At 38.8% G+C, this 25,914-nt stretch overlaps 4 protein-coding genes across 6 annotated transcripts; 2 read left to right on the top strand and 2 right to left on the bottom strand.

Moving 5' to 3' along the window:
* Window positions 1-1,443: 1,443 nt before the first annotated feature.
* Window positions 1,444-7,828, bottom strand: them4 (thioesterase superfamily member 4). 2 transcript variants are annotated; one of them, XM_054621936.1, is made up of 6 exons: window positions 7,435-7,828; window positions 5,098-5,287; window positions 3,943-4,105; window positions 3,284-3,394; window positions 2,535-2,659; window positions 1,444-2,407 (listed from the first exon to the last, which is right to left on the bottom strand). In XM_054621936.1, the coding sequence occupies exons 1-6, from the start codon at window positions 7,540-7,542 to the stop codon at window positions 2,361-2,363; spliced, it is 744 nt and encodes a 247-aa protein (XP_054477911.1). In that variant the 5' UTR covers window positions 7,543-7,828; the 3' UTR covers window positions 1,444-2,360. The 2 variants fall into 2 exon arrangements, with proteins under 2 accessions (XP_054477911.1, XP_054477910.1); XM_054621935.1 differs by having other exon boundaries at window positions 1,445-2,407; window positions 5,098-5,290.
* A 1,516-nt stretch (window positions 7,829-9,344) lies between these two features.
* On the bottom strand, window positions 9,345-11,262 carry si:dkey-87o1.2 (uncharacterized protein LOC796684 homolog). Its single transcript, XM_054622072.1, has 4 exons — window positions 10,869-11,262; window positions 10,221-10,275; window positions 9,698-9,815; window positions 9,345-9,493 (listed from the first exon to the last, which is right to left on the bottom strand). Exons 1-4 carry the CDS (start codon window positions 11,163-11,165, stop codon window positions 9,460-9,462), a joined length of 504 nt encoding a protein of 167 aa, XP_054478047.1. The 5' UTR covers window positions 11,166-11,262; the 3' UTR covers window positions 9,345-9,459.
* A 436-nt stretch (window positions 11,263-11,698) lies between these two features.
* zgc:174935 (uncharacterized protein LOC796019 homolog) lies at window positions 11,699-15,153 on the top strand. Of its 2 annotated transcripts, XM_054622071.1 has the most exons (5): window positions 11,699-12,290; window positions 13,578-13,632; window positions 13,862-13,976; window positions 14,100-14,169; window positions 14,200-15,153. In XM_054622071.1, exons 1-5 carry the CDS (start codon window positions 11,997-11,999, stop codon window positions 14,623-14,625), a joined length of 960 nt encoding a protein of 319 aa, XP_054478046.1. In that variant the 5' UTR covers window positions 11,699-11,996; the 3' UTR covers window positions 14,626-15,153. The 2 variants fall into 2 exon arrangements, with proteins under 2 accessions (XP_054478046.1, XP_054478045.1); XM_054622070.1 differs by having other exon boundaries at window positions 14,100-15,153.
* A 9,527-nt stretch (window positions 15,154-24,680) lies between these two features.
* On the top strand, window positions 24,681-25,700 carry msmp2 (microseminoprotein, prostate associated 2). The gene is made up of 3 exons (XM_054621315.1): window positions 24,681-24,789; window positions 25,337-25,445; window positions 25,526-25,700. Exons 1-3 carry the CDS (start codon window positions 24,681-24,683, stop codon window positions 25,698-25,700), a joined length of 393 nt encoding a protein of 130 aa, XP_054477290.1.
* The last annotated feature ends 214 nt before the right edge of the window (window positions 25,701-25,914 follow it).

Raw genomic sequence — 25,914 nt, 5'->3', positions numbered from 1 at the left:
CGAGTGTTCATGGGAGAAGAAAAAACTGCTGGTGTTCGTTTGTCCTGCATCCGCCACTAGACACACACTAACCGACACACACACGCACACACTAACACACACATTAGAAACTAAGGTAGTTTTTTCATCTGCACTTGTACTGAGGTTAAAGGTGTGAGGGGCCCTCAGAAGACCACCAGGTGTGTACTGTGATGAGACCACACACTCAAAAACCACACATCAGACCAAATGGTGTGAGAATTTAAGTTAATGTGTGCAGGGTTTAGTACACGTAACCACTGATTTACTGCAAAACAAAAACTCACACAGCAGCTCCGACTAATAAGCAACACTTTTCTGTATTTTAAATGGATGCAAAAGGAATTGAATTTGTAAAAGTATAAAAGAATAATATTAAGAAATACAGAGACTATTATAAGCTGCATGTATAAACCTCAGTGGGTTTTATCAGAGATAATTCACAGATATAACAAGCAGTGACTGAACAGAACAGGAAACATTCATATAACAGATACATTTCAAGCTACTTTTTACATATTACTAGAATCCAGCGAAATTAATTGTCAAGCTTGATGAACATCAACATTAGACGCTACCGTCTATGCATTGCAATTTTCACAAACAGTCATCTGACAGTTTATGAAAAATCAAGAGAGAGAGGGCTTTGCTCTCTCTGAGTGAGTAGTTTCTGGCTCTGTGTTGAGGTGACAAAATATAGTTAAAAAATGGTCAGATAATTAAAAACACATTGTGATGTTAAATTTACTGAATGAAACAACTCCCTCTTAAAGAAAAATATAAACTAGCCTATTTTCTCTTTGTCATTTAATGTTTTTGTTCCACAGCTGCAGTGTGCCAGCACAATGTAAAGCGATATTAACAGCATTCACATTCAGATGTTTCATAGTCCAATATAAAAATCAAAGAATGCAATGTCTTTAACACACAGGCAGTACAGTATATGTATACCCCAAAATAGTGTTATAAGCACACTTTTTCAGGTCTGCAGTAACTACCTGAGCAGCACTGATCTCTGTGATGTGGACAGATGTACTTTTTAAATGGCATATCGTGGGACGACTCAGTCATTTCTGATTGTAGAAAATGTTCAAAGTGTCAGAGTGAGTGAGCCAAACCAGCCTGTGAACAAGATGACATCTGCTATGAATTTGGGTTTGGAACCACTTGTGATATTCTCATGGCATGTAAATTCACACCCCGTATTAAAATATAACCACATCGCCACATGGTGGGGTAACAGTTAACAACCCACACCTGAAAATCTAAATTAAGACTACTAAGCAAGAAACCTGAAAATCTTGTTAGCTAAAAAGTAGATATCCTTGTTTGCACCAATTTATCAAAGTGACAGCTAAAATTGAGTCTAAAATACTTTAAACATTCTTAATCCTCTCTGTGCATTGCTTACAGACAGATAAAAAAGCACATAAAATCCAGCATTCATCTGTGTTTTTCAGGATCATTTTTTACAAAATCCTGACTTTAATCAAATATAGCAATATTTGTGTCAATTAAACCTTACAGTTGAATGATGTTGGTTATATTTGCCGCCAAACTAACACGTTTGATCAGGGGATTATTAAAAAAAACAAAAAAATACATTATTTACAATAATGTTCAAATTTTAAAAAAAACGTATCACACAAAGAAAACTTTAAATGTAGGTGCAACACATCAGACTCAAGTCTTTTTCTTTTTAATTTTTCAGAAGCAAAGACCTCAGCACATTAACCAAAAAAGAAAAACACTGCAACTTTTATTTCCTGTTGCAAACAATTTAAGATGTTGACAAATAAATAAACACATGCTTTGCTTATGTCATATAATACCAATAGGTAAGGCTTTATTGGAGGAAATAAAATATTCACTTTAGTACACTTTGAGCAATAATCTCACATCCAAAGGCACAGGTGTTACTTAAAAACCACAAATATTGTATAAGTTCACTTCCTGTAAGTCGCTTTGGATAAAAGCGTCTGCTAAATGACTGTAATGTAATGTAATGTAAGTTACAATAAATAAACCCAAACATTTACTTCAATAAATAATGCTTAGATATGTACTGTCGATGTGTTAGTAACACTAAGCAGAGGTAGTCAAGTAAAGGTAATTCATGAAATAATAGTTTGTTACTGGGGTGGAGTGAGCGCAAAAATATTAAGATATGAAGTATCTCTGATATCGCCTGGCAAATAAGTGCACACACACTCCCCCAAAAATACTGCAAACCAATGACACACACAAACACTTACTTCCCCACGCACGCGCACGCACACACACACACGTTGTGGCCTCAGGTTGCTAACAGTGTTTGGGTAGGTGGTAGTCTGGTGTGTTTGTCATGATCCCAGTAGTAGGTGGCTGACACCGATTGACACGAACAGCGCTGTATAAGAGGCATGGAAAAAAAACAGGACAGTAACACATCAGAAGGTTGACAAGCAGAAACGTGACCAACCAAAATTTTAACACCGACATGTTCCGTCACACATGTTATAAGTGTAAAACTGTACCTGTTGTGTCTGTGTGCACTTTGGAGCCGTCGCTACTGGTCACTTTGCATGTAATAAATATTTTTTTGCCTTCCTTCTTATCCAGAGAGGATTCAATCAACACTGTGCTTCCCAGTGGGATAGGCCTGGGAACAAGACAAGTGTATGTCAAGGCAAACTGAGAATATGTGATAATTGTCAATCAGTACAAAATAAAAAATATGCATAAGACGGACACAAAGACCCTGACTGCTCATCCCAGGTATACAGTAATACTGGAGTAAGACGATCGGGTTATAATACCAAGTAGAGGGTGTTACAGACGCAAGAGTCTTCAAAATCTACATAAAACTATTATCTGTCATTATACTCACCAATGAAAAGGTACTATATTCAGGGAGGTATTTTACTTTTTGGTGCTGAGTTAACCTGCAAACATTAATTCTGCTAGACCATAAATGGTAAATATTCCATTTACCATTAAATTGTACAGCGCTTTTCTAGCTTTCCGACCATTCAAAGTGCTTCAACACTACATGTCATCATTTACCCATTCACACACATTCATACACTGATGGCAGGGGCTACCATGCAAAATGCTGTAACTAACCATTCAGCCCGGAATCGAACCCCCGATCCTCTGATTAAAGGACGACCCTGCTCTACCACTGATCCACAATCGCCCCATGTATGACAAAAAAAAACAACTTAATCTACTTGCACAACTTAATTAACTTTTGCATGTGTCTAAAAATATGTTCTTTCTGTACCTGCGGTAGTTAATGTTGAGGTTGGCAGTCACAACAGGTCCAGACAGTATGGTAGCGTGAGCCCCTGTCACGGTGTCAATCATAGTGGCTATTGCCCCCCCGTGGACATGTCTGGAAATACACATATTTTCTATTAGACATCAGATACAGTCTAAAAAGGAGCAGATTTGTAAGGTTTGAAAATGTTTAATCTCTCTTGTGAGGTAATTTTTTTTTTTTACATTTGTTGAGGTATTGTGGGCGGCTGTGGCACATGAGGCTGTGGCACATGAGGTAGAGCGCTTGTCCCGTAACCACAAGGTTGGTGGTTCAAACCCCTCTACCGGCAACATGCCGAGGTGTCCTTGAGCGAGACACCTAACCCCAAGTTGCTCCCCGGGCGCTTCATTGCAGCCCACTGCTCCTCCGGGATGGGTTAAATGCAGAGAAATAATTTCCCCATTGTGGGACTAATAAAGGATTGATTATTATTATTATTATTATTGTGCCTTTATTGTAAAGCTGATAATTTCAGACCAAGATTTTATATATATAAAAAAATATTGCAAATATGTTCAAGGTAATATTACTGTGTTGTATGGAGTACAGTTAAGTATGAACAGTATGTAAAATACAACAAACATTAATTTATACACAAACAACATGAATGGTTATCTCACCCTGGTGGCCCCTCCAGTAGGTGTCCAGCCTGGAAAATACCCACACACTTCTGCTCCTCACTATTAAAATATAAAGCATACTCAAATGTTGCCCCCGGGTCTCTGCAGTTCCTGGTAAAAAGACGAGCTTTTGACTGGATTATCTTACTAAGATAAACTCCACCTGATGGGAAAACACACAAGTGAACGGTCAACAGCTTACAGCGCATTCCAGGGGGAAAACCCATAATAAGTACAGGTTGATTTAGAGATTTATATATTGTATGATCTTATTTATGATTGAGGTGTTCATATCGGCACATTCCTAGTTCCAATCTTTATTGTGGTTTAAAATATACTATATACCATAATTCTCTGATACCTGGACAGACATGGAAGTTTTATCATTCCACCTTCATCAGTTCATGTCCAGTCATATTGCTTCACTGGTCATACATAGCTGGTTTCACTTGCAGGGCAGATAGTAGTAGCATGTGCAGTAATATGTGTGTACTGTTTAAAGTTCCATCATATTTATGCCTTCAATTCACCACCACCATCATGGCGTTTTGCTCAAACCAGCAATAACTATTATTTTTGGCACATTGGGAGCAGCCGAAACAACATGTGCACACAACGTCGACATTTCCTCATATCTTTTAGTTGACGTGTCTAACATGTTAGTAGTCGCTTATTTAAAGACCCAACAGTTGAAGAGCAAACATTTATTTAGAGTCATTTTTTTGGCGCCACCTGAATGTCCAATATTCCCTCAAGCTTCTTTTCATTGAAAACAGCTGCATGCTGCAGCTTAAAATGACGCAATGAGAGTAAAGAGAGTGTACCAAATAGACTATTTGCTATTTAATACTTGGTGTTATAAAATAATTGCTTATAGCCTCTGACAAGTTTTTCAAGTACAAAAAATGTTTAAATCGAGTATGGAATATTATTGAGTGATGAGTCACGTTCACTCAATCAGACATGACAAAACTGTTCCCTGGAACATCATTAAAACAATAAATGTATATTTTGTTAAAATACATCAGTCAGACACAGAAACAATGCTTAAATATTGGTAAAAACTTTTGTCCCATCATTTTGCTTATTCTATTTCATGAACAAAACAAACAAGCAGAAAGACAGACAATGAAACGTCACAGTGTGCACTTTTACCTGGAGCATACTTGAGGAAGCGATTGTAGCTTGGCAGTCTCTGCCACGGACCTTCCCGTGTCTCTCCTCCTTCCATCTCCACCTCACACTGGCTGTTATAGTGTTTGTACAACCGCATCATTTCTGAGCCCCATGAAGAGTTAGGCAGGCTGAAGTCCCGGGGCTTGAGGAAGAAAGAGGATGGCAGCCCCTGCTGAAATGGGAAATGCTTTACAACCATAGTATACAACTGTATCTGTTTCTAGTAAGCTTTGGGCAAAGTTAGTGGTGGGACTGTGTGGGTCATACGATTCACATCATACACTGGTTTGAAACAATTATCTTGTAAATATGGCCTAAAATCCTTGTAGTTTTGCTTTTAAGTTACTTAGGTTATTTAAATTAGGTTTACCTACTTGTTTTGAACGTTACATTTTTTTTTTTTTAATTAACAAAATTCGTAGTTTATACAAAGACTTGCTTTATCTTCATATTAATACCGCAGGTAAAATAAGTATTGAACACGTCACCATTTTTCTCAGTAAATATATTTCTAAAGGTGCTATTGACATGAAAATTTCACCAGATGTCGGTAACAACCCAAGTAACCCATACATACAAAGACAACAAAAAAAATACGTTCAGAAATACTGAAATTTACTTAATACTTCGTACAAAAGCCTTTGTTGGTAATGACAGCTTCAAGACGCCTCCTGTATGGAGAAACTAGTCGCATGCATTGCTCAGGTGTGATTTTGGCCCATTCTTCCACACAAACAAGCTTCAAATATTGAAGGTTCTGTGGGCCTCTTCTATGAACTCTGATCTTTAGTTATTTCCGTAGATTTTCTATTGGATTCAAGTCAGGTGATTGGCTGGGCCATTCTAGCAGCTTTATTTTCTTTCTCTGAAACCAATTGAGAGTTTCCTTGGCTGTGTGTTTGGGATCATTGTCTTGCTGAAATGTCCACCCTCGTTTCATCTTAATCATCCTGGTAGATGGCAGCAGATTTTTATCAAGAATGTCTCGGTACATTTTTCCATTCATCCTTCCTTCAATTATATGAAGTTTGCCAGTGCCGTATGCTGAAAAACAGCCCAACACCATGATGTTCCCACCTCCAAACTTCACTGTTGGTACGGTGTTTTTGGGGTGATGTGCAGTGCCATTTGACCTCCAAACATGGTCTGTATTATGGCATCCAAAGAGTTCAATTTTGGTCTCATCCGACCAGACTATATTCTCCCAGTATTTCACAGGCTTGTCTAAATGTTGTGCAGCTAACTTTAAACGAGCTTCAACATGCTTTTTCTTCAGCAAAGGAGTCTTGCGTGGTGAGCGTGCATACAGGCCACGGCGGTTGAGTGCATTACTTATTGTTTTCTTTGAAACAACTGTACCTGCTAATTCCAGGTCTTTCTGAAGCTCTCCACAAGTGGTCCTTGGCTCTTGGACAACTCTTCTGATAATTATTTTCAATCCTCTGTCAGAAATCTTGCGAGGAGCACCTGGTCGTGGCCGGTTTATGGTGAAATTATGTTCTTTCCACTTCCGGATTATGGCCCCAACAGTGCTCACTGGAACATTCAGAAGTTTAGAAATCCTTCTGTAACCAATGCCATCAGTATGTTTTGCAACAATAAGGTTGCGAAGGTCTTGAGAGAGCGCTTTGCTTTTTCCCCCCATCAAGAGATGTTTCTTGTGTGACACCTTGGTAATGAGACACCTTTTTATAGGCCATCAGTTGGGACTGAACCAGCTGATATTAATTTGCACTGACAAGGGGCAGGATTGCTTTCTAATTACTGATAGATTTCAGCTGGTGCCTTGGCTTTCCATGCCTTTTTGCACCATGTGTTCAATACTTTATCAGTGTGTCATTCCATTTTATTACACATAACTTAATTTCGGAACTTATTTGTTTGGTTTTCTTTGTATGTATGGATTATTTGGGTTGTTACCGACACCTGGTGAAAATGTCCTGTCAAATAGCACCTTTAGAAATACATTTACTGAGAAAAATGGTGACGTGTTCAATACTTATTTTACCCGCTGTATGCTGTAAAAAAGGTGTCTACATTTATTTCAAGTAGTACATTTTTTATCAATGTACAATTTCCTGCTGAACTGTGTATTGCATTTCATTAGGTGTTTCCCAGGTGTACCACAAACCCCAATATATCTAAATTGACATTTAAGATTTTTATATATTTATAGTACTCTAATATCCCGAGTGTTTGTACAAGAATGCATTTAACACGCCAGTGCTTTATACTGAATAAGAGGCTCACTGAACCCGTCACAGCAATGAGAAACATCTGGGAGGAGTGAGAGGAGGAGGTCATTCTACTACTTACCAACATGGTCCGTGCAAAGGTGGCCCTGACTGACACGCTGGCGGACGGGTGGATGAGTGAGCCGAGGCGTTTCAAGCCCTTGCATATCCGACCAAGGCTCCCTGCCATTGGTACACTTTAAAAAAAACCTAATAAACAGACTCTGACGGAGCTGCCTGTATTCTGAGGTGACGTCAGCCCAACGCTGCTGCTAGCTAACGATGCTAGCAGCGTAACAACGTGTTCTCGTTTTAATAAACACTGATGTACAGTCAGAGCACATGGTATATCATTCACCTTGATGATGTTTAACACGTGTTACTGTTTAGCTACCTCGATACGCCTTGCAACGACAGGGCACCCTGTGATGTTTTACCGGTGACTTTCATGTGTCATCTGATCAGGAGCTTACAGGATGCCAACTTCCGGCTCGAGAGTTTCGGTGCGTGAATTGAGTCACGTGGTTTACACCTTGCACTGTGATTGGTTTAAAAATCTAACTGTTCTTCATGGCAAGTACCTTCTTTACAAGTGAAAGCCTGCATTGCATCCCTTTGTAACTATATGGGTTCTTACATAAAGAGTGTTAAAAGTTCTGACGACTTATGAACAACCTCAGCAATATAGTGTTTTAGTTGAGATGCATCATTTTATGTTATGATTTTACTTTTGTTGTATTTATTTTATTTGACTTCTAAATCTGGTAATGTTCAACTGGCAATGTTCAGCTTTCTGTTGTAATGTACTGTAAGTTTACTTTGCGTTCTTATGCTCCTTATTGTTAATCTATAATGCACAGAAAAAAAGATTGGCTTTGGAAAAGAGAGCCGGGCTCACATGGCAACCAACAATTACTTTCTTTATTACAGTTTTTATATTAAATGCATTCTTGAAAGCAGATTAACTTCACACAGGCATCACAACTGCAGCCATTGTATACTCACCTGTGGATACATCTCAATTCTTTGACACAAAATGCATTTACTGACCACATATTTCATGAGGAAATATTTATTTCAACACCAGTTAAATTAAATGTGTCTACGGAAGACAGGGCTAAATATTTTATTCCCCGGTTAACTTCAGTACATTGGCCATTTTGAGGAGGTGTTAAATTGATCACAACAGATGCAACCAGTCTCTCGGTTTATTGTTCATCAAAAGTGTCACCTATTCCAGAAACGGTCACTTTGTTACAATACGCTATTTCCAAGAAAGGTATACATTTGGTAGAACGCTGAAGGCCTCCTTTAAGTGCTCAGAACGGCTGCACCAAGACTAAATGTAGTATTTATAAATTGAGCTGAAGCGGTAGGACAGAAAGTGGGAGATAAACTATTCATATTACATAAATATCTTAATCATGACTCAAAATTGCAGTGAGACTGTCAGTATGATCCTTTGTTCTACACTAGGGGGAGGTAGAGGAACATGCCATTAAAATGCTATTATCTTTTATATTTTGGTTTCTGATGAATATAAGAACATAATGTGTCATGAACTTGTGAACATAACATTTATTTTCAAATTTCCCAACACCATATAACATTTTAAAATGACTTTAAGCTAGGCTTTTAATCGACTGACAGTGTTCACATTCAAACATGTGCTGTGATATTTGCTTAACAAATTCTTACACACAAAAACAAGGCCTTGGAAATGAAGCAGATGCCCATTAACTTTTGCAGTTCTGTTAATAAAGTTAAATGCACAAACTCTGGGGTTTATATTGTATTATGAGAAGAATATCTGATTTATTATCAGAAAAGCATCCTGTTGAATCCGCACAGATTCACATTTAAGATACACAGTGGTGTTTTTTATTTTATTTTTAAAGTTACTAATGTTTTATCAGGGGGCAGGGCACCAAAAAAATACCATACGCCTCAGACTGGCTGGTTCAGGTGATACACAATGTAGCTTTACCGACACAATCACGGGAATCTGACATCTACATGACAAAGTTAATTTATTTGTAAATGACTGTGAATGAATGAATCTTTTATTAAAAGTTCACAGTCAATGTTGAGTGTAACAGAGTTAACTTTATTTTGGAGCTTCTTGGATTCCACACAGCTTCCTGCAAAATGGATAAAAGGAAAACAAATGATGATACTTTGTCCATATTCCTAATGAGATAAGGTTTCCTTACATCTTTAGTTTTACAGCCATGGCTCTACTATGTGGTAATACTCTGTAATGACATTGGTTTATACTGTGGAAACTCTTGTGTTCTGGACCACACTCTTATTCTGAAGATGCAAGTAGGTATTTCTGATCTCACCTTGCTTCCTCCTTGGTTGTATCCACAAAGACACAAATAGCTTGGTCTCTTTCCAGAATCTGTTTTTTCAAATTTTGAATGTCTCCTTCAGCATTCTCTTTAAAACTTGTGTGTTCCGCTGAGGAAATGCATATAGTATAAAAGAGAGAAACAATGTTATACATTTCTGTATTTAATACACAATAAATAAGTAAAATGGGAGCTGCTACTTTTGCTAGGTTCAGTGACTGAAAACAAGGACTGTATGCCTGGAGCCCTGTAGGTTAGTGCTGGCAAATCTAGTTCCACCAGTTTCTAATTGTCAGATTAAATAGATAAGGTTCACAGGTCCCAGGTGCTCCAATCCAAACATTTAAAAGGCTAATAAAAAGCCTGACTAACATGTGTTGAGACACATAATGTTTGTTCAAATTCTCTTCTCTGGCTCAATTTTGGATTGACCAATTTAAGTGTTCAGAAGCTCACTTTAACTATCTGCCCAGAGCTGATGCCAGACCAGAGGTGAAACAGAAAGCTGCCTTACTTGTGAGTTTAAGGATGGTCTCTCCCTCGTTTGCCTTCCTCTTCTGAACGTCTGCCTAAAAAAGGAAAGTATTTGTCAGCAGTTACACAATGTACAATGGCAAACTAAATCAAATATTTGGATTTATCGAACTACTGAGTGGATCCTGACACACAATCACCACACGGTCAAATATGATCATGTGCATCCTTAAGAGTGATACTTTTCTGTCAGTAATGGAATGGTTGTAGTGTATGCAGGGGCGCCGCTAGGGATTTTGGGCCCCATGAAAAGAATCTTTACAGGGCCCCCAACACAGCGGCAAAATTTTTTGATGCTATTTTACATACAATTATGCATTTTAATGGTATTTTTGACTATCATTACCATATTTGTGAAAGAAGAACAGCATGACAGTTGACATGTACAGTAGGGGAAGAACTGAGCACTCTGAATACAATGGAATTCATTTTGAGTCATTTATTTGCTGCACCACTGATTCTTAAATTATAATTTCATCATCATTAGGGGCCTCTCTGGGCCCCCCTCCATCATGGGCCCCTAGAATCCGTCTCCTTTACCCCCCCTTTTCGGCGCCCCTGAGTGTATGCATATTAAATCACTTCTGTTCTAAGTAAACCTGCAGATGCGCGCCTATTTGTCCCTTACCTTCTTCTTGATACAGGTCTGCAGAGTTGTAGTGTGCTCCTGTGCTGATATATCAATCGCTGTCTTACTTATCTTCAGCTTTTCTGTCATTGATTTGACGGACACCATCGTTGCCTTCATTTCCTGGAGTTTGACTCTCAAGTCGATAATGGACTGCTCTTTCCTCTTGACCTCTGTCGATTTCTCCGTAATACCGGTTTTCAGACTTCGCAGGTGGATCTCCTGGCGCACGGCCTGGAAAATCATCACGACCATCACAGCCAAACCGAGGCCGACCAAAACAACCGAGAACTTCATCCTGGTTGAAACGAGGGACTGACTGTAACTTTCAACCCGTCTCTCCTCCAGCTCAGTGAGACCGTATTTACTGCACCTGCTCTACCTGCTCAACAGGCTGGGCGTGGCGATACACGTATGCCCTCCCTTTGCGCAGACAGGAACACCTTGGATAGATTTAGTAGTATCAAAAGTATCAAAACATTTGTTCTCGTAGTCTTATTTAATGATTGAAGAGGGAAACTGAGTAAATAAACACAATTGTTATTTACTCAGTCTCCTCCTTAAATAATTACGATTGATAAGTGCTCTTTTGAAGTTCTATTATGACACCTTTCTGATGTGTTACAGTACACAAAATACTTAAAATTTGAAGTCAAAGTTAACACACTTTATTTATTTTAGTTTTGTAGTGTAGTGTATTCACTGTTAGAATGAGGTAGCCTATTACACAAATGCTTTGTCCTGTCAGCTCCAGCTTGTCCTCTCAACGGACGAACATTGAAAAAAACAACAACAACGTATAGGCTCACCTGGTTATTGAGCAGGTGAAAGCAGAGCCTACCTGTTGTCCTCAGGTGCCGTGCAGGAAGAGGGCGTGTTTCTAATGACACGCTGGGGGAGTGCTGCTCAGCTCAGACCCAGCGCACGTGAATAGCCAATCAAACAGCGCAGGTGAGTCAGGCTCCTTGGTTGATTGATTTTATTTTAGCAAACATAGAGAGGTGCAGTTAACCAGGGCGACACGGACAGCCTCCAGCATCCGTGTTCAGATTCAGCGCTCGCCGACATTAATTCGTCATCAAGGATAAACAGCTCGCACACAGAGGATTTCCACGGCTGTCGTAAAGCATGAAGGCCCTATGCGTTCTACCTTTGACAATAGTCGTGTCTGTCGCTTTGGTGGGGGTCATGAAAATACGGAAAAAGGACCAGGACAAAGACGAGAGACTGAACAAGTTTCAGGATGTCAAGCTGCGGGTGACCTACGATGTGCTGGGAGAGTTTCAGAATGAGAAGGTGGAACTGCAAAACCAGCAGGAGAACTCTCAAAAGGAGCAGACAGCACTGCAGGAAGAAGTGAACATACTCCAGGCCAAAGCAGATGGGGCGAAGTCTGAAGCACTAATCTGCTTGGATGGAAAGGTGGGGAGAATCTGAAAGACATATGCAAAGAGAGTGTGTGAATAGCCTTGTGATTCCTTACACAGAGGGCCAAACAGTAGACTGTGTCATTTTTTTAAAAAAGGAATTAGAAGCTCCACAGTTAAAAGAGGAATATGAACTTGATGGGTAAAATAAACTATACGAAACAAAATGCAAAGAGTTCTTAATAACCTTTGGAGATGTATCAATGTATTATTATTTGTAATGTTATTCAACTGATTTGGACTGGCCTAACCCGAAATGCATGCACTTCGGGTTAGGCCAGTCAAATCTAAAGAGAAAGCACACAACCTGTTTTCACCAGGAAAGGAAGGAATGCATCATCACCACTCAAGTCAGGCTTTTCTTGTACTATCAGAGCAGGGATTGACCTGCAGGCATGAGTAAACTCCTGCAATAGTTTTCTATTTCCTGCATTGTTGAAATTATTCAAATGAATCTACTGTCTCTGCTTTTATACATTACAGTCGACCACCGACCCTCTGATTGGAGAACTACCTTGCTCACCACTACGCCACAGGCCTCAACCTTTAGGCTTCCATAGTCCATTTTCCTTGTTTTACTAAGCAATTATTTTTGCTATAATACTACAAATCTAACAGTTGATGTTGTTTAAATACGTTTTTATTAATTATTTTAGAAAAAAACAACAATTATATTATCAAAGGGAAATATAATCTATCTATGTCTGTCCTGTCCTCCAGTACTGATATTTGGCTCCTTTGCAGAAATGTGGCATTTGCTCATGTTTCTAAACACAAAACCTTTTTTAAAGGGCAAAACATGCGTGAATATGTGTATCACATAAAATAGATGTTCATCTGCTGGGGTGTCTCACTTATCAAAAGGGCTTTCTCTGGAAGTAGGTCTGTGGTTTATTCAAGGGAAATCTGAATCTACATTTACATACATTTTACATAATTTCCATTTATTTTCTTCCTTTTATGAACCATCTCTGCAGAGTCAATCTAATGGCCTCAAAGTGGATTAAGGCAACTTCACAATACTTTATCGAGGCCTAAGGTATATCATTATAGGCTGCTTGATCATGTAACACTGAGGACTAATACCAAGACTGTGTTGTGTGCAGATCCGGTGTATGCTATGACAGAAGTGTTCAAATATTTACTCTCAAAGTCAGACGGATGTGGCCACATCAAAGTCAAAGATGTACACTATAAAAAATGCAGGATTTTTGTCTGTGTAGAGAAGATTTCTCCAACATACTCAAGTTTGTGTCGCTGACATTCTCGTTTACACTTGCAGAAATCGGTGATGGATGAGCTGGCAGTAGTAGAGACAGAATTAAAAAATACCAGAGGTAGGTGCTGATTTATGTGCCTCAATGTCAAAAGGTGGTCATGTATTCAATATCTGAGAGGAGACCAAGCAACCTTTCCCTTTTTAACTGAGCACGGGGGCTGATTCAAATGCATTTAAATGTATTTCTCTTCCAGTTGAAAAAAAAAAAAGGAACGTCAGGCGATGGTCCTAAGTCCTTATAATTTGTAAAACTTAAAATTCCCCTTGTCATATGATAATACCTACAGCTGAACTCGATAAGGAGAAGATCTACTTGAAAACAGAATTGGAAACACTGAAACAGCAACTAGAAAGACGGAGCGCAGTGTGTGGCTTTTTGAAAGAAGGATCACAACCAGCAAGGTATTCTTACTTGACTTATTATAACAGAAAATATTACAAAATAAAATGTATGTATTGAACATCCATATAGTTAACCACTGTATTCATTCACTGAATTTGTTATTGTTGAACTTTCTCTTAAAGCCAGCTGTGTGGCCCTGAAGGGTATGTAGAGGAACCAAAGGCCGAGGCCCCTAAACCAGAGGAACCAAAGGCCGAGGCCCCTAAACCAGAGGAACCAAAGGCAGAGGCCCCTAAACCGGAGGCACCAAAGGCAGAGGCCCCTCAACCGGAGGCACCAAAGGCAGAGGCCCCTCAACCGGAGGCACCAAAGGCAGAGGCCCCTAAACCGGAGGCACCAAAGGCAGAGGCCCCTCAACCGGAGGCACCAAAGGCAGAGGCCCCTAAACCAGAGGCGCCAAAGGCAGAGGCCCCTCAACCGGAGGCGCCAAAGGCAGAGGCCCCTCAACCGGAGGCGCCAAAGGCAGAGGCCCCTCAACCGGAGGCGCCGAAGGCAGAGGCCCCTCAACCGGAGGCACCGAAGGCAGAGGCCCCTAAGCCGGAGGCACCGAAGGCAGAGGCACCGAAGGCAGAGGCCCCTCAACCGGAGGCACCAAAGGCAGAGGCCCCTAAACTGGAGGCACCAAAGGCAGAGGCCCCTAAACCATAGGAGCCAACGGCAGAGGCCCCTAAACAGGAGGCAACTAAAGCAGATGCTCCTAAGAAGAGATGAGGTATTACAACATGTAACTTTACAACCAGATTCCAGCACATTGCATTACTGGGCCAGTACATGTAGGAGCCTCAAGTAGGACTACTTTGGTCCCTAATGGGGATGTTTTTTATGCAACAAAATGAAGATTTAAGTTGCATTTCAACATGGACATATGTTTGTTTGTTTGTTACATCAACAGATTGTGAGGTTGTCCACAAAGTACTCTAGTACTTTGTATTAGTACTAATATAAATATTTTGTACTCTCAAGGTTCTCTCTCATTTTTTGTAAATGAAAGGCAAGATGTCATCGACCAAATAGAGGATTGATTATTGGTGTTCTTTGCTTCATGTTGTCTGTCGCTTGATTTCTTGCTCAGCAGCAACAGTGTTTTTCTGCCTTAATTCAGTTTGGATTTATGACACAAATAAAATAAATACACAGCTGTGAGCCAATGTTGCTTAAAAAAGGGGAGTGATATGTCTACAGTAACTTGCCATTAATGTACATGCTTTGAGTTTAACTTGAATAAAAACTTGTGTTTATCTTTAAAAGAAATTGTCCATTGATTACTATTCAAAATACGTAGCATCTCTTGATTAACTTTGTAATTCATAGTGGCAGTAGTGGAAAAAATATTAAAATCTTCCTCATAGTTAAAAGTAGAAAGGCCAAGATTTAAAATGGACTCAATTGCAAAAGTACAGAATTACTATCAGCAAAATTGGCTCTCAGAATTAAAAGTGAATATACTCATTATGCAGATAAATCCATATGTTCTTGTATTACAATAATCTATAATCCCCATAAAAGTGTTGTAGTTGGTCAAAGTGGAGATATTATTCTCAATTTTATATATTTTTTGTGTAATTCTTCAATAAAAATCCATTATATTCTTTAAGATGATTATATAAATTGTATATAAAATGTGAAAAGTAACTATAACTATCAAAAAGTACAATATTTCCAAATATCTTTACATTATCACAATGTCGAAACACTCAAGTAAATATAAAAACCTTAGAATTGTACTCAAGTACAGTGCTTGAGTAAATATACTTTATATTCCATTACTGCATGCAATACATCCATATAATTATACTGTATCCATCCATGGTAATATCTTCTTAAAAATATAAAATTGTAAACTTTTATGCAATATTCATGTTGTGCCTTGGTTCTCAAAAAAGTACCACCACTATAGTACACAGTTGTGGTATTTATAAAATGGAACGCAAATAAGGGATTGAGCAAAATGAGTCATTTGCACGGTTCGTTGTCTCATAAGCCATCACAAAAATAAGCTTTAGGGCACTTTCCTAGACCGTTCTTTGAAGATTGCATTAAAATGCAATCAAACAGGAACTCTTAACTCTTAAGGAACATACTGGTAAGGTTATGTGTTTGCTGTGTAATATGTCTACACTACCACTGCACATCCACCTTGTTTCAAGATCAGTAAGTCAGATTGCTCCCTGTCATACATAAACACACTGTCCACAAACGTGTGTGTGTGTGTGTGTGTGTGTGTGTGTGTGTGTGTGTGTGTGTGTGTGTGTGTGTGTGTGTGTGTGTGTGTGTGTGTGTGTGTGTGTGTGTGTGTGTGTGTGTGTGTGTGTGTGTGTGTGTGTGTGTGTGTGTGTGTGTGTGTGTGTGTGAGTGAGAGATAAAGAGAGACAAAATCTAAACACATCATATGGTTTAGTCAAGCACCTTTATCACCAAAAAAAACACTGAGATCTGTATGCTGAGCATCGATTTGACTGAATGTAAATAGCGGAAGCCGGCAAATACAAATGAGCAAAAGACAGTGACAAAATTCCCTTATGTCTATTAACTGGAACTCCAGCTGTACCTCTGATTCATATCTTTTGCTGCTGTGCTTTTATGCTTTTCTGGTCTTTTACGTTTTTTTCCCCACTGTTAGATAACTCCTCCAACGCTGAAAACACAGAAATAGGTATTGAATAATCGTTGTTAACCTTGTCTGCCTCTCTCTTTCTTAGTGACCCTGCCTCAGGGTGCGTGCGTGCGTGTGTGTATGTTGGTGTGTGTGTGAGAGAGAGAGAGAGAGAGAGAGAGACCAAAGCACTGACCAATCAGAGAACACAAAGCCTTTGTCTGTCTCTTCCTATGAACTTCACTCTGTTATCCCATTGAGGCTCTGGCTGTGCAGTTTGTATTCTGGCTGATCCTAAAGCTTCATCATGTACTTCTGTTGGAGCTTTCAATAAAATGTTGTGCCTGAGAAGTTTCTGTGTGAATTATATTTTAAACCTAACAATACAGAACAATCTTGATCCTAGAAAAAATACTCAAAATGCACCTTTGTTTAGTTGTGAATTCTGAATTCATTGATTAATGCTAGGACAGCAGCTTCGAATAGTGTTCCTGGTGGATCATTTATAATTTCGTGTTGCTAATGGCAGTTCCTGTGGACAAAAATGGTAGTGTTTCAGTCCTGGTGGTCCCGTACTTTCCTTCCTTCCAGCAGGTCCAGAAATTCGGCCTGGGCCTCCAGCATTGTGGTGGCAATGTTGGCTGAAGATCGAAGGCTGCTGCAATGCTGGATCTGGGTGTCCAGGGCAGGCTGGTTCGCTGCAGGAGGCTACACTGGAGTCTGAGCCAAAAGAGCTTCATGACTTCATCTGATTTCGCGTGGAATCTGACCCAGTGGCATCGATGACAAGCATGAAGAATAACTACAGTGGGTACGGAAAGTATTCAGACCCCTTTAAATTTTTCACTCTTTGTTTCATTGCAGCCATTTGCTAAAATCGAAAAAGTTCATTTTTTTTCGCATTAATGTACACTCAGCAACCCATCTTGACAGAAAAAAACAGAAATGTAGAAATTTTTGCAAATTTATTAAAAAAGAAAAACTGAAATATCACATGGTCATAAGTATTCAGACCCTTTGCTGTGACACTCATATTTAACTCACATGCTGTCCATTTCTTCTGATCCTCCTTGAGATGGTTCTACTCCTTCATTGGAGTCCAGCTGTGTTTAATTAAACTGATTGGACTTGATTAGGAAAGGCACACACCTGTCTATATAAGACCTTACAGCTCACAGTGCATGTCAGAACAAATGAGAATCATGAGGTCGAAGGAACTGCCCAAGGAGCTCAGAGACAGAATTGTGGCAAGGCACAGATCTGGCCAAGGTTACAAAAGAATTTCTGCAGCACTCAAGGTTCCTAAGAGCACAGTGGCCTCCATAATCCTTAAATGGAAGAAGTATGGGATGACCAGAACTCTTCCTAGACCTGGCCGTCCAGCCAAACTGAGCAATCGTGGGAGAAGAGCCTTGGTGAGAGAGGTAAAGAAGAACCCAAAGATCACTGTGGCTGAGCTCCAGAGATGCAGTAGGGAGATGGGAGAAAGTTCCACAAAGTCAACTATCACTGCAGCCCTCCACCAGTCGGGGCTTTATGGCAGAGTGGCCCGACGGAAGCCTCTCCTCAGTGCAAGACATATGAAAGCCTGCATAGAGTTTGCCAAAAAACACATGGAGGACTCCCAAACTATGAGAAATAAGATTCTCTGGTCTGATGAGACCAAGATTGAACTTTTTGGCGTTAATTCTAAGCGGTATGTGTGGAGAAAACCAGGCACTGCTCATCACCTGCCCAATACAATCCCAACAGTGAAACATGGTGGTGGCAGCATCATGCTATGGGGGTGTTTTTCAGCTGCAGGGACAGGACGACTGGTTGCAATTGAAGGAAAGATGAATGCGGCCAAGTACAGAGATATCCTGGAAGAAAACCTCCTCCAGAGTGCTCAGGACCTCAGACTGGGCCGAAGGTTCACCTTCCAACAAGACAATGACCCAAAGCACACAGCTAAAATAACAAAGGAGTGGCTTCGGAACAAGTCTGTGACCATTCTTGACTGGCCCAGCCAGAGCCCTGACCTAAACCCAATTGAGCATCTCTGGAGAGACCTGAAAATGGCTGTCCACCAACGTTCACCATCCAACCTGACAGAACTGGAGAGGATCTGCAAGGAAGAATGGCAGAGGATCCCCAAATCCAGGTGTGAGAAACTTGTTGCATCATTCCCAAGAAGACTCATGGCTGTACTAGCTCAAAAGGGTGCTTCTACTCAATACTGAGCAAAGGGTCTGAATACTTATGACCATGTGATATTTCAGTTTTTCTTTTTTAATAAATTTGCAAAAATTTCTACATTTCTGGTTTTTTTCTGTCAAGATGGGTTGCTGAGTGTACATTAATGCGAAAAAAAATTTTTTAGCAAATGGCTGCAATGAAACAAAGGGTGAAAAATTGAAAGGGGTCTGAATACTTTCCGTACCCACTGTATATAGAAATAACCAATCTTCTGGCCGATGGTCTCTTTTACTTACTTTACTTTACTTTACATGTAGGTCATATAGAGGCATCAGTAATAATTTGAGACTGTTTCTTAACCAATTAAAGTTCCTCATGGTAGTTTTAAATTAGTTTGCGTCGTAGGGAGATTGTATTCATTATAGGTTGAACAGGTTTTTATTTTATTCTGACCACCTGAATTGTTCCAGATCAATTACATTTGAGATATTTAAGCAGTTGCAAAATATTGGATTAACATATATTGTTACATCACTGTATCCTCATAATGGGCCTGCATGATCAATTTTTATATTGTCATTTATCTTCAATATTTTATATTATTCTGGTGAAGTGTCTTTTTGTATTTGTGCTCTTTTTGTTATGTGATCTAATGGCGTAATGATGTAATTCCCTGTTATCAGTCTGTTCTATCAAGAGCAAGGACTTTATCATACTTAAAAAAAAAAAGAAATCTGAACTTTCAAAAGCACCTTATGTGCCCTGGATTCACCACATGTAAAAAGGAATAACTACGCTGGACTATGAATCAAAAGTTGTCTTTATAGATATTTATATTTTATTTATGTGGATGTTTTATTGCTGTAGCCTTACAAGCAATTGGATGTCAAAATACATTAGTTAAATTGATAAATACATCAGCTGAATAGAGACTCACTTCAGATAAATCTACATGGAGTCATGCTTCAACAGCTTATATGTTCAAACTGAAAATAACTTTGACTTTCTTGAAGAGTTTGATCTTTGGACCTTTAACATGTGAGCCGAAAAGCATGATAACTTTGAAGCTTGGACTGAATCAGAAGTAAATGATTTTGCTCTGTGTATTTTAGAAGGGGTGGCTCTGACTGTTGAAAGACTTACAAGGGAATTGTTGGACTGTTTGTTATTTTCAATCCACATTTAGTTTCTTTTTTAATCCTTTTCCCTGGTCATCTCTCACTTTGCCTCACACTTGCCTTCCATCTGTTGGAGATTAAAATACTCCCCCTAGGCTCCCAATTAGGCAATCAGAGGGCTATCATTCCGCCCCAATAGGCTCACAAGGTCAGCTCATACCAGGAGAGGATACAGAGACGGCAGAGGAGGGACTGATGTCATAAACGAGGGCTGCTGTTCATGAAATGTACTGTCTGATCTTAAAACACAGCATACAATGTACAGTTGTGTTAAAAATAGTCTCATGCTGACGTTGTTTGATGTTTGTAAATGAACATGATGGTTATATATGACAGTTAAATACTGAAGGTCTCTGTGAACGACATACTGCATTCTGGATACACAATCAATTCCCATTCTCACAATGTTCTTTTTTTTTTCAGCTACACCTGTTCTACACCGGCATCATTTTGATTTAAAATAAAAATCCAGACTGACTTATAAGTGATAGTGTTGTATTCTTCATTAACCACCATATGTTACAGATGATGTGAAGTCAGCACATGTTACAGTCCCCCCCCCCCCCCACCAGAAACATACAGATGAAGTGATAATACGATCACCGGTCAACTTGACAACCAGAGGTCATCCTGACAGCCAGAGGTCACCTGCCCTGATTATAACGAAAATGTTCTTTTAACTTTTAATTGAGATTCTGAATATTAATATTTTGTCTATCCAGTTGGAGATACAGTTAATATGCAGAGCAAATCTTACATCTAGAAGAATGTAGCCTCACACACACAAAACACAACAGGCATGTGAAAAAATCACACACTTTCCTGCCAAAAAACAATGATGAAAGTAGTATTGCGACAATTTATTTAAGTGAAAGTACATAAATACTAGCAGCAAAATACACTTGAAGTGTCATATATAAATATATTTATACTTCTTCCACTTCCTCTAACAATAGTTCTTCTTGCCATATTGAATAGGGAATACAAGGGTACAGTTGTACAACCCCTACATGGAGATACTTTTTGTGATAATTCAGGTATAGTGAAGAAATATAAAGATGGCTGATGCTGAAACATGGGGGAATTCAAATTTACACATTTAATAAAATTTCAAATTAAATTAAAGAAAATGTCTAGGTTTTTGTTATGCTTATCTCTTCAACTCAAACTCTTTTTTTCTTTTATTTTTCTTTCAATAAATTGGTCTATAAACATCATTGTAAAGAATTACTATAAAAATGAATACACTGTAACTGCATTTGATGCATGTGTGCCTCCCTTTATTAAGGTTCTCTATTGAGATATCAGCCATATGTTATTAACGAGATACAACTATTGACAGAGGGGTGACCGTCATGTCCTCCCTACAGGCAATAACTGAAAGTTATTTGACTTTGCATCTGCGGTCATGTGTGTGTGTGTATGTGTGTGTTTGTGCGTTCGTGGGAGCTCACAGTAGGATGAACATCACATGTATTGATCAGGCTAATGTGGGGAGGAAAGGCTGCAGGCCATAGTAGCTGATCAATATACCTCTAATTACATGGGGCACTGAGTGTGTGTGTCTCACAGGGTTGTATATATAAATGCTGTCCCGCTGGGGAATAACTCATACTCACAGATCATAGCTCACATACACAGTTAGTTGTGAATCACTTTTTTAACATCTTTTTTTAAGGCACACACTCAAAGTAACCACATTTTTTACTTGTTTTACCAAGATCTTCTACTGACAGTACACAGGAACGCTGTGTATGGATATAGGAAATTGGTAAGTATCCTCATATTTTCATTTGTTTTAGATGTCTGAGTTTGCCTCTACTCTGTTTCCCTTCAACCCCGTCTTTCCTGAAGCCAATAGTCTTTCTAGAGTTTCTGACTCCCTCCCTCAAGGCCCTATCCCTCTTGTGTTGGACTGGTTCTTCAGGTCTTTGTTCATTATATTGTACTCATTGCATGCTTTCAAAGGGATTTTTGGTGACCTGCATTCAGTCTAAAACAAACAAACTGACTGTTTGGTGTAACCTGTATTTTTCTGTACCATTCCTTCTCACTGCATTGTCTCTTATCCACAGGTTTTTCCAGCTTGCTGATGCTCCTACTGGCTAGAAGCTGTGTGATATGTTTGATATTCGGTTGTTCTTGTGCTTCATTGTGTCAACTAAATATCAGACATATTCCTACAGAGTCTGGCATTGACTTCTGACCTGTGTTGTAACTCCGAAAAAAAGATCCATGAAGTGGAGATGTGCAGGTAAATGGTTTTAGATGGTAAACTTTGCAAAATATGTATTATTTTCTATGGCTATATATTTTTGAATATCATTGTTATGTCCACTTGTAGACCTTCAGTTTAATTGCAGTTTCTTAAATGAATATCTGTGAAGAAAGTGTTTTGTTGCTAAAAGCAAAAAAGTAAAACATTTAAATTAGTTATTCTATATTGAAATCTTTGTTATGTTCTCAATAAAAAAAAAAGTGAAAACAAATGTCTCTGAATATCAACGTCATTGTTTGCACATTCTTTCTTTGTCTCTTTCAAACACACCCATAAACACAACCATGGTGTCTCAGAAGTGGGATATAAATGTGCAAGTACATCCTGCTTTTGTGAGCAAACAGGTGTGTTAACTGGCAGCATACAGGTTTATGACATCGCATAATAACTAAGCCAAACTGATAACAGCCTTTCTTTTTCTTTAGCAGAAGTCAGTCATTTCAGTCCTACTTTATTCTGTCTACAACTAAAGTCTTTTATTGATAACAACAATTACATTTGTATTCCCTTGCTGCCCTTGATGAGAGTTTTCAGCTTCTTTCAGTAGGAATGAACAAGGACATTTTTTGTCATCATCTGTGTTGAGGATATAAATAAAGCTGAACTGCATGTTTATATTGTTTGCAGTGATTCATTACTGTCTCCACATCTCTGATTCCTGCCCTATTGCATCAGACAAGGCAAGCTTTATGCTTCAGATACTATTTTTATACCTAAATTAACTGTTTTTACATAGAGGGAATGTGCTTTTGGACTTTTGGCTAATGAAAGTGAATTCATCTAGGGCATCGATTTTTCTAAGGAAGCTTAATAAGTTACATTCTAATGTGCACAAACCTGAGCGAGCACTGGCTGGAAAAATCATTGGCTCTGAAATGAAAGAAAATATGCTTTTTGATCAAATGAGTTACTGCATAAGAGTACACTTTATGAAAACGAAGCAAATAAGCGAGTATCACATATTCACAGTTACATTGTAATGTGAATCCCAGGCCACTGAAGGATAGTCTCGACTGACTGACTGACTATTCTTAAAATCCCAACTATTTTGACAACAATGAGGAAACTGGATAGACAGGTTAGGGTGCAAAGAAATCATCTGAGGCAAAAAAAAATTGATACATCAGAACAGCACAGAGAGGGAAGATGTCAAGAAGATATTTTTGTTGCGACTCTAAAAAGCGTCTGGTTTGAGTACCTGAAGTCTGAGTTTGAGTGTCTGGTTTTGATTTTAAGCCTTTAGCTGCTGTTTTGAATGGTTTCAAAATTGTACCCTTGGTTTGGTTTCACTGCAGATAGGTTGAAGTTACAAAAAGCCCCGAGGCAAAGAAATCTCATAGTAACAAATAAACCTGTGTGTGTGTGTCTCTGTGAGAGAGAGAGAGCGTTCCCAGTTATGTCCACATGTTATCAAATAACTCAGAGTGGTTTGTTAAACAACGAAAAGCACAAAGACACTGAAACCAATCCTCCAACACATAATAGCCTCCAACTTAACCAAGAAATTCTTAAATATCATGCCCCCTCTCATGCTCCTGACAAAAACTCAAAAACATACTAAAAGCGAACCGTAAAAGGAAAATTTAACTTAAGTTCAGTGAATCCAATAAAGCCACATTTGATTGATGATTCATTAAAAACATGATATGAAATTGAATTAAGCAACTCATGTGCATCAATGAATTTGATCATCAGCCGGCTGTAAGAGAAAGACAATTATTAAGGAATACAATAGAAATAATACAATATTTTAACAATAAAAACAATAATTGGGCCTTTTTTTAAAATTAGCTTTTCAGTTATTTTCTTTTGATGTCACAATACAATCATATACATGTGCCTGGATGTTAAGCATGGGTCAAGAGGTCACACCGTGTGTAGGACAAAAGGCCACTGGCTGGTTGTCCTATGGATGGTGTCACCAGTGAGATCTCCTGATAAGGTCAAATGGCACCCCATGAGACAAATGTTATCTGAAAGAGTGCACACTGTATACTCTAGGGCAATTTCTGTAAGGCAGCACAAGAGGGAATGACGAACATTGTTATAACAATGTTTGTATTTGTGTGTTTATTTGTCAGCACACTATATGTGTGCGTGCAGATAGAAGGTAATTAATGAGTGGTGGGGGGGGGGGGGGGGGGGGGGCTGGGGGTTGACAAATAGCAATGAAAAAAGTAGAGATAAAGATGTGCTGGTTCAGTATAAATATCTGAGCCCACAGGGAGAGAGAGAGCATCAGTTCAAGAGTGGCACTGAATAAGAGAAGGAGAGAGCAAAAAGGGGAAAAGAGGGAGTAGAAAAACAAGAAGAAGGTGAATGAAAGCTAGAGGAACAGAAAGAGAAGAAAGGGAAGGTTTTTATATTACTTTGTGGAAACTTGCAAATTGGTAAGACTAACAATCTGGCATTTTTCTCATTGGGTTATTGTGTTTTTTGGTGTATTTTTTACGCTGTGCGCGGCTTCTTTTCAGAAATGGCAGACAAAGCAGGTGGAGTACTTTTGGCTGTGCTTTTGATCCTGAGTGCCAGTGTGCCGTGTTTTTCTGCGTACAACAGCGGCGAGTGCTTCTTCAACACTAAAGGTGCAGTATGTGTATGTAAATGTGTGTGTTTGTGGAGATAATGTTTCCTATAGGCTTAAATGTGTACATGTGTCCAGGTGGAAAGTAATTCATTCATATTTTTGAGGTACCTGTACTTTACTTTTTTGCTACTTTATACTTCTTCACTATATTTCAGAGGCAATTATTGTAATTTTTATATAATTTTGATAATAACTACCAATTTGCATATTCACTTTTTGCAAAACCTATGATCAGTCTATGAAATACAATGCATATTTATATAAATAACAACCCAACAATTAAGTAGTCAACATAAGCTTTACCCAGATATGCTGCAACATTGAAATGATGCTTAATGCAGCAGTAATAATAAAACTATAATATAACATATCATTATGTAACTTACCACTTTAAGTACATTTCCCTGATAATACTTATTGGTATTTATTTCTACTTAAAAAACGTTTTTAAATATAATTGAGTATATTTTACATAGCATTTCTACTTTTGCTCATGTAAATCCACTGCTGTATACATCAAAATAAGTGATATTTTTAATTTTCAGGGAGCTGTGAACACATGGGAAAGGTGTACGGGATAGGAGAGAGCTGGATAACCAGTGACTGTTACCAGTGTGTCTGCATGGAGCCTTTTGGAGTGGGATGCTGTGACCAGTGAGTTGGTTTTAAATTCACAATCACCCCCAAAAACTAATTTGAATGTGGCATACATATAACTCTGGTCTTCCCTACAGTGGAGCTGAACCCGTGGACTATCCAGACTGGTGTGAGGTCATCCGTAAACCTGACTCTTGCACTAGTGTTGTTGTGATGAGGGTCAATCACAAACTACCATGCCTCTGGGGAAGAGGCCGTCTAAGACCAGCCGCAGGCCAACCTTGGAAATCTGAAAACGATCCTTTATTTTGAGTTCAGCAATTAATAAAAAATAGCAATATAGCAATGTTTGATGTTGATTCAATAAATAAAGATCATGGGTTTTAGTTCATCTTAGGGTTTGTGAGAGACTAAAACATGGTTCATTTTATTACAAAATCTGCAAAAAACTACCATAGGAATTATCTGCTTACTCAGTTGAAGTTTAATTTCACATTTTAAAATAGTGTTGTGCATATTTATTGTT

Source organism: Anoplopoma fimbria, chromosome 20 (genome assembly GCF_027596085.1).
Source record: "Anoplopoma fimbria isolate UVic2021 breed Golden Eagle Sablefish chromosome 20, Afim_UVic_2022, whole genome shotgun sequence".
Classification (NCBI taxonomy): domain Eukaryota; kingdom Metazoa; phylum Chordata; class Actinopteri; order Perciformes; family Anoplopomatidae; genus Anoplopoma; species Anoplopoma fimbria.
Note: the sequence above shows the minus strand (reverse complement) of the source record. Positions and strands in the feature narration are given on the sequence as shown.

Coding starts and splice junctions, on each gene's coding strand:
- si:dkey-87o1.2 (XM_054622072.1), bottom strand. CDS start 11,165: ATGAAGTTCTCGGTTGTTTTGGTCGGCCTCGGTTTGGCTGTGATGGTC. Junction 9,816..10,220: donor GACCATCCTTAAACTCACAA/GTAAGGCAGCTT, acceptor GCATTTCCTCAG/CGGAACACACAAGTTTTAAA. Junction 9,494..9,697: donor ACAACCAAGGAGGAAGCAAG/GTGAGATCAGAA, acceptor TCCATTTTGCAG/GAAGCTGTGTGGAATCCAAG.
- msmp2 (XM_054621315.1), top strand. CDS start 24,681: ATGGCAGACAAAGCAGGTGGAGTACTTTTGGCTGTGCTTTTGATCCTG. Junction 24,790..25,336: donor GTGCTTCTTCAACACTAAAG/GTGCAGTATGTG, acceptor TTTAATTTTCAG/GGAGCTGTGAACACATGGGA. Junction 25,446..25,525: donor GGAGTGGGATGCTGTGACCA/GTGAGTTGGTTT, acceptor TCTTCCCTACAG/TGGAGCTGAACCCGTGGACT.
- zgc:174935 (XM_054622070.1), top strand. CDS start 11,997: ATGAAGGCCCTATGCGTTCTACCTTTGACAATAGTCGTGTCTGTCGCT. Junction 12,291..13,577: donor TAATCTGCTTGGATGGAAAG/GTGGGGAGAATC, acceptor TTACACTTGCAG/AAATCGGTGATGGATGAGCT. Junction 13,977..14,099: donor GAAGGATCACAACCAGCAAG/GTATTCTTACTT, acceptor TTTCTCTTAAAG/CCAGCTGTGTGGCCCTGAAG.
- them4 (XM_054621935.1), bottom strand. CDS start 7,542: ATGGCAGGGAGCCTTGGTCGGATATGCAAGGGCTTGAAACGCCTCGGC. Junction 2,660..3,283: donor CTCAACATTAACTACCGCAG/GTACAGAAAGAA, acceptor TCTTGTTCCCAG/GCCTATCCCACTGGGAAGCA. Junction 2,408..2,534: donor AGTGCACACAGACACAACAG/GTACAGTTTTAC, acceptor CCTCTTATACAG/CGCTGTTCGTGTCAATCGGT.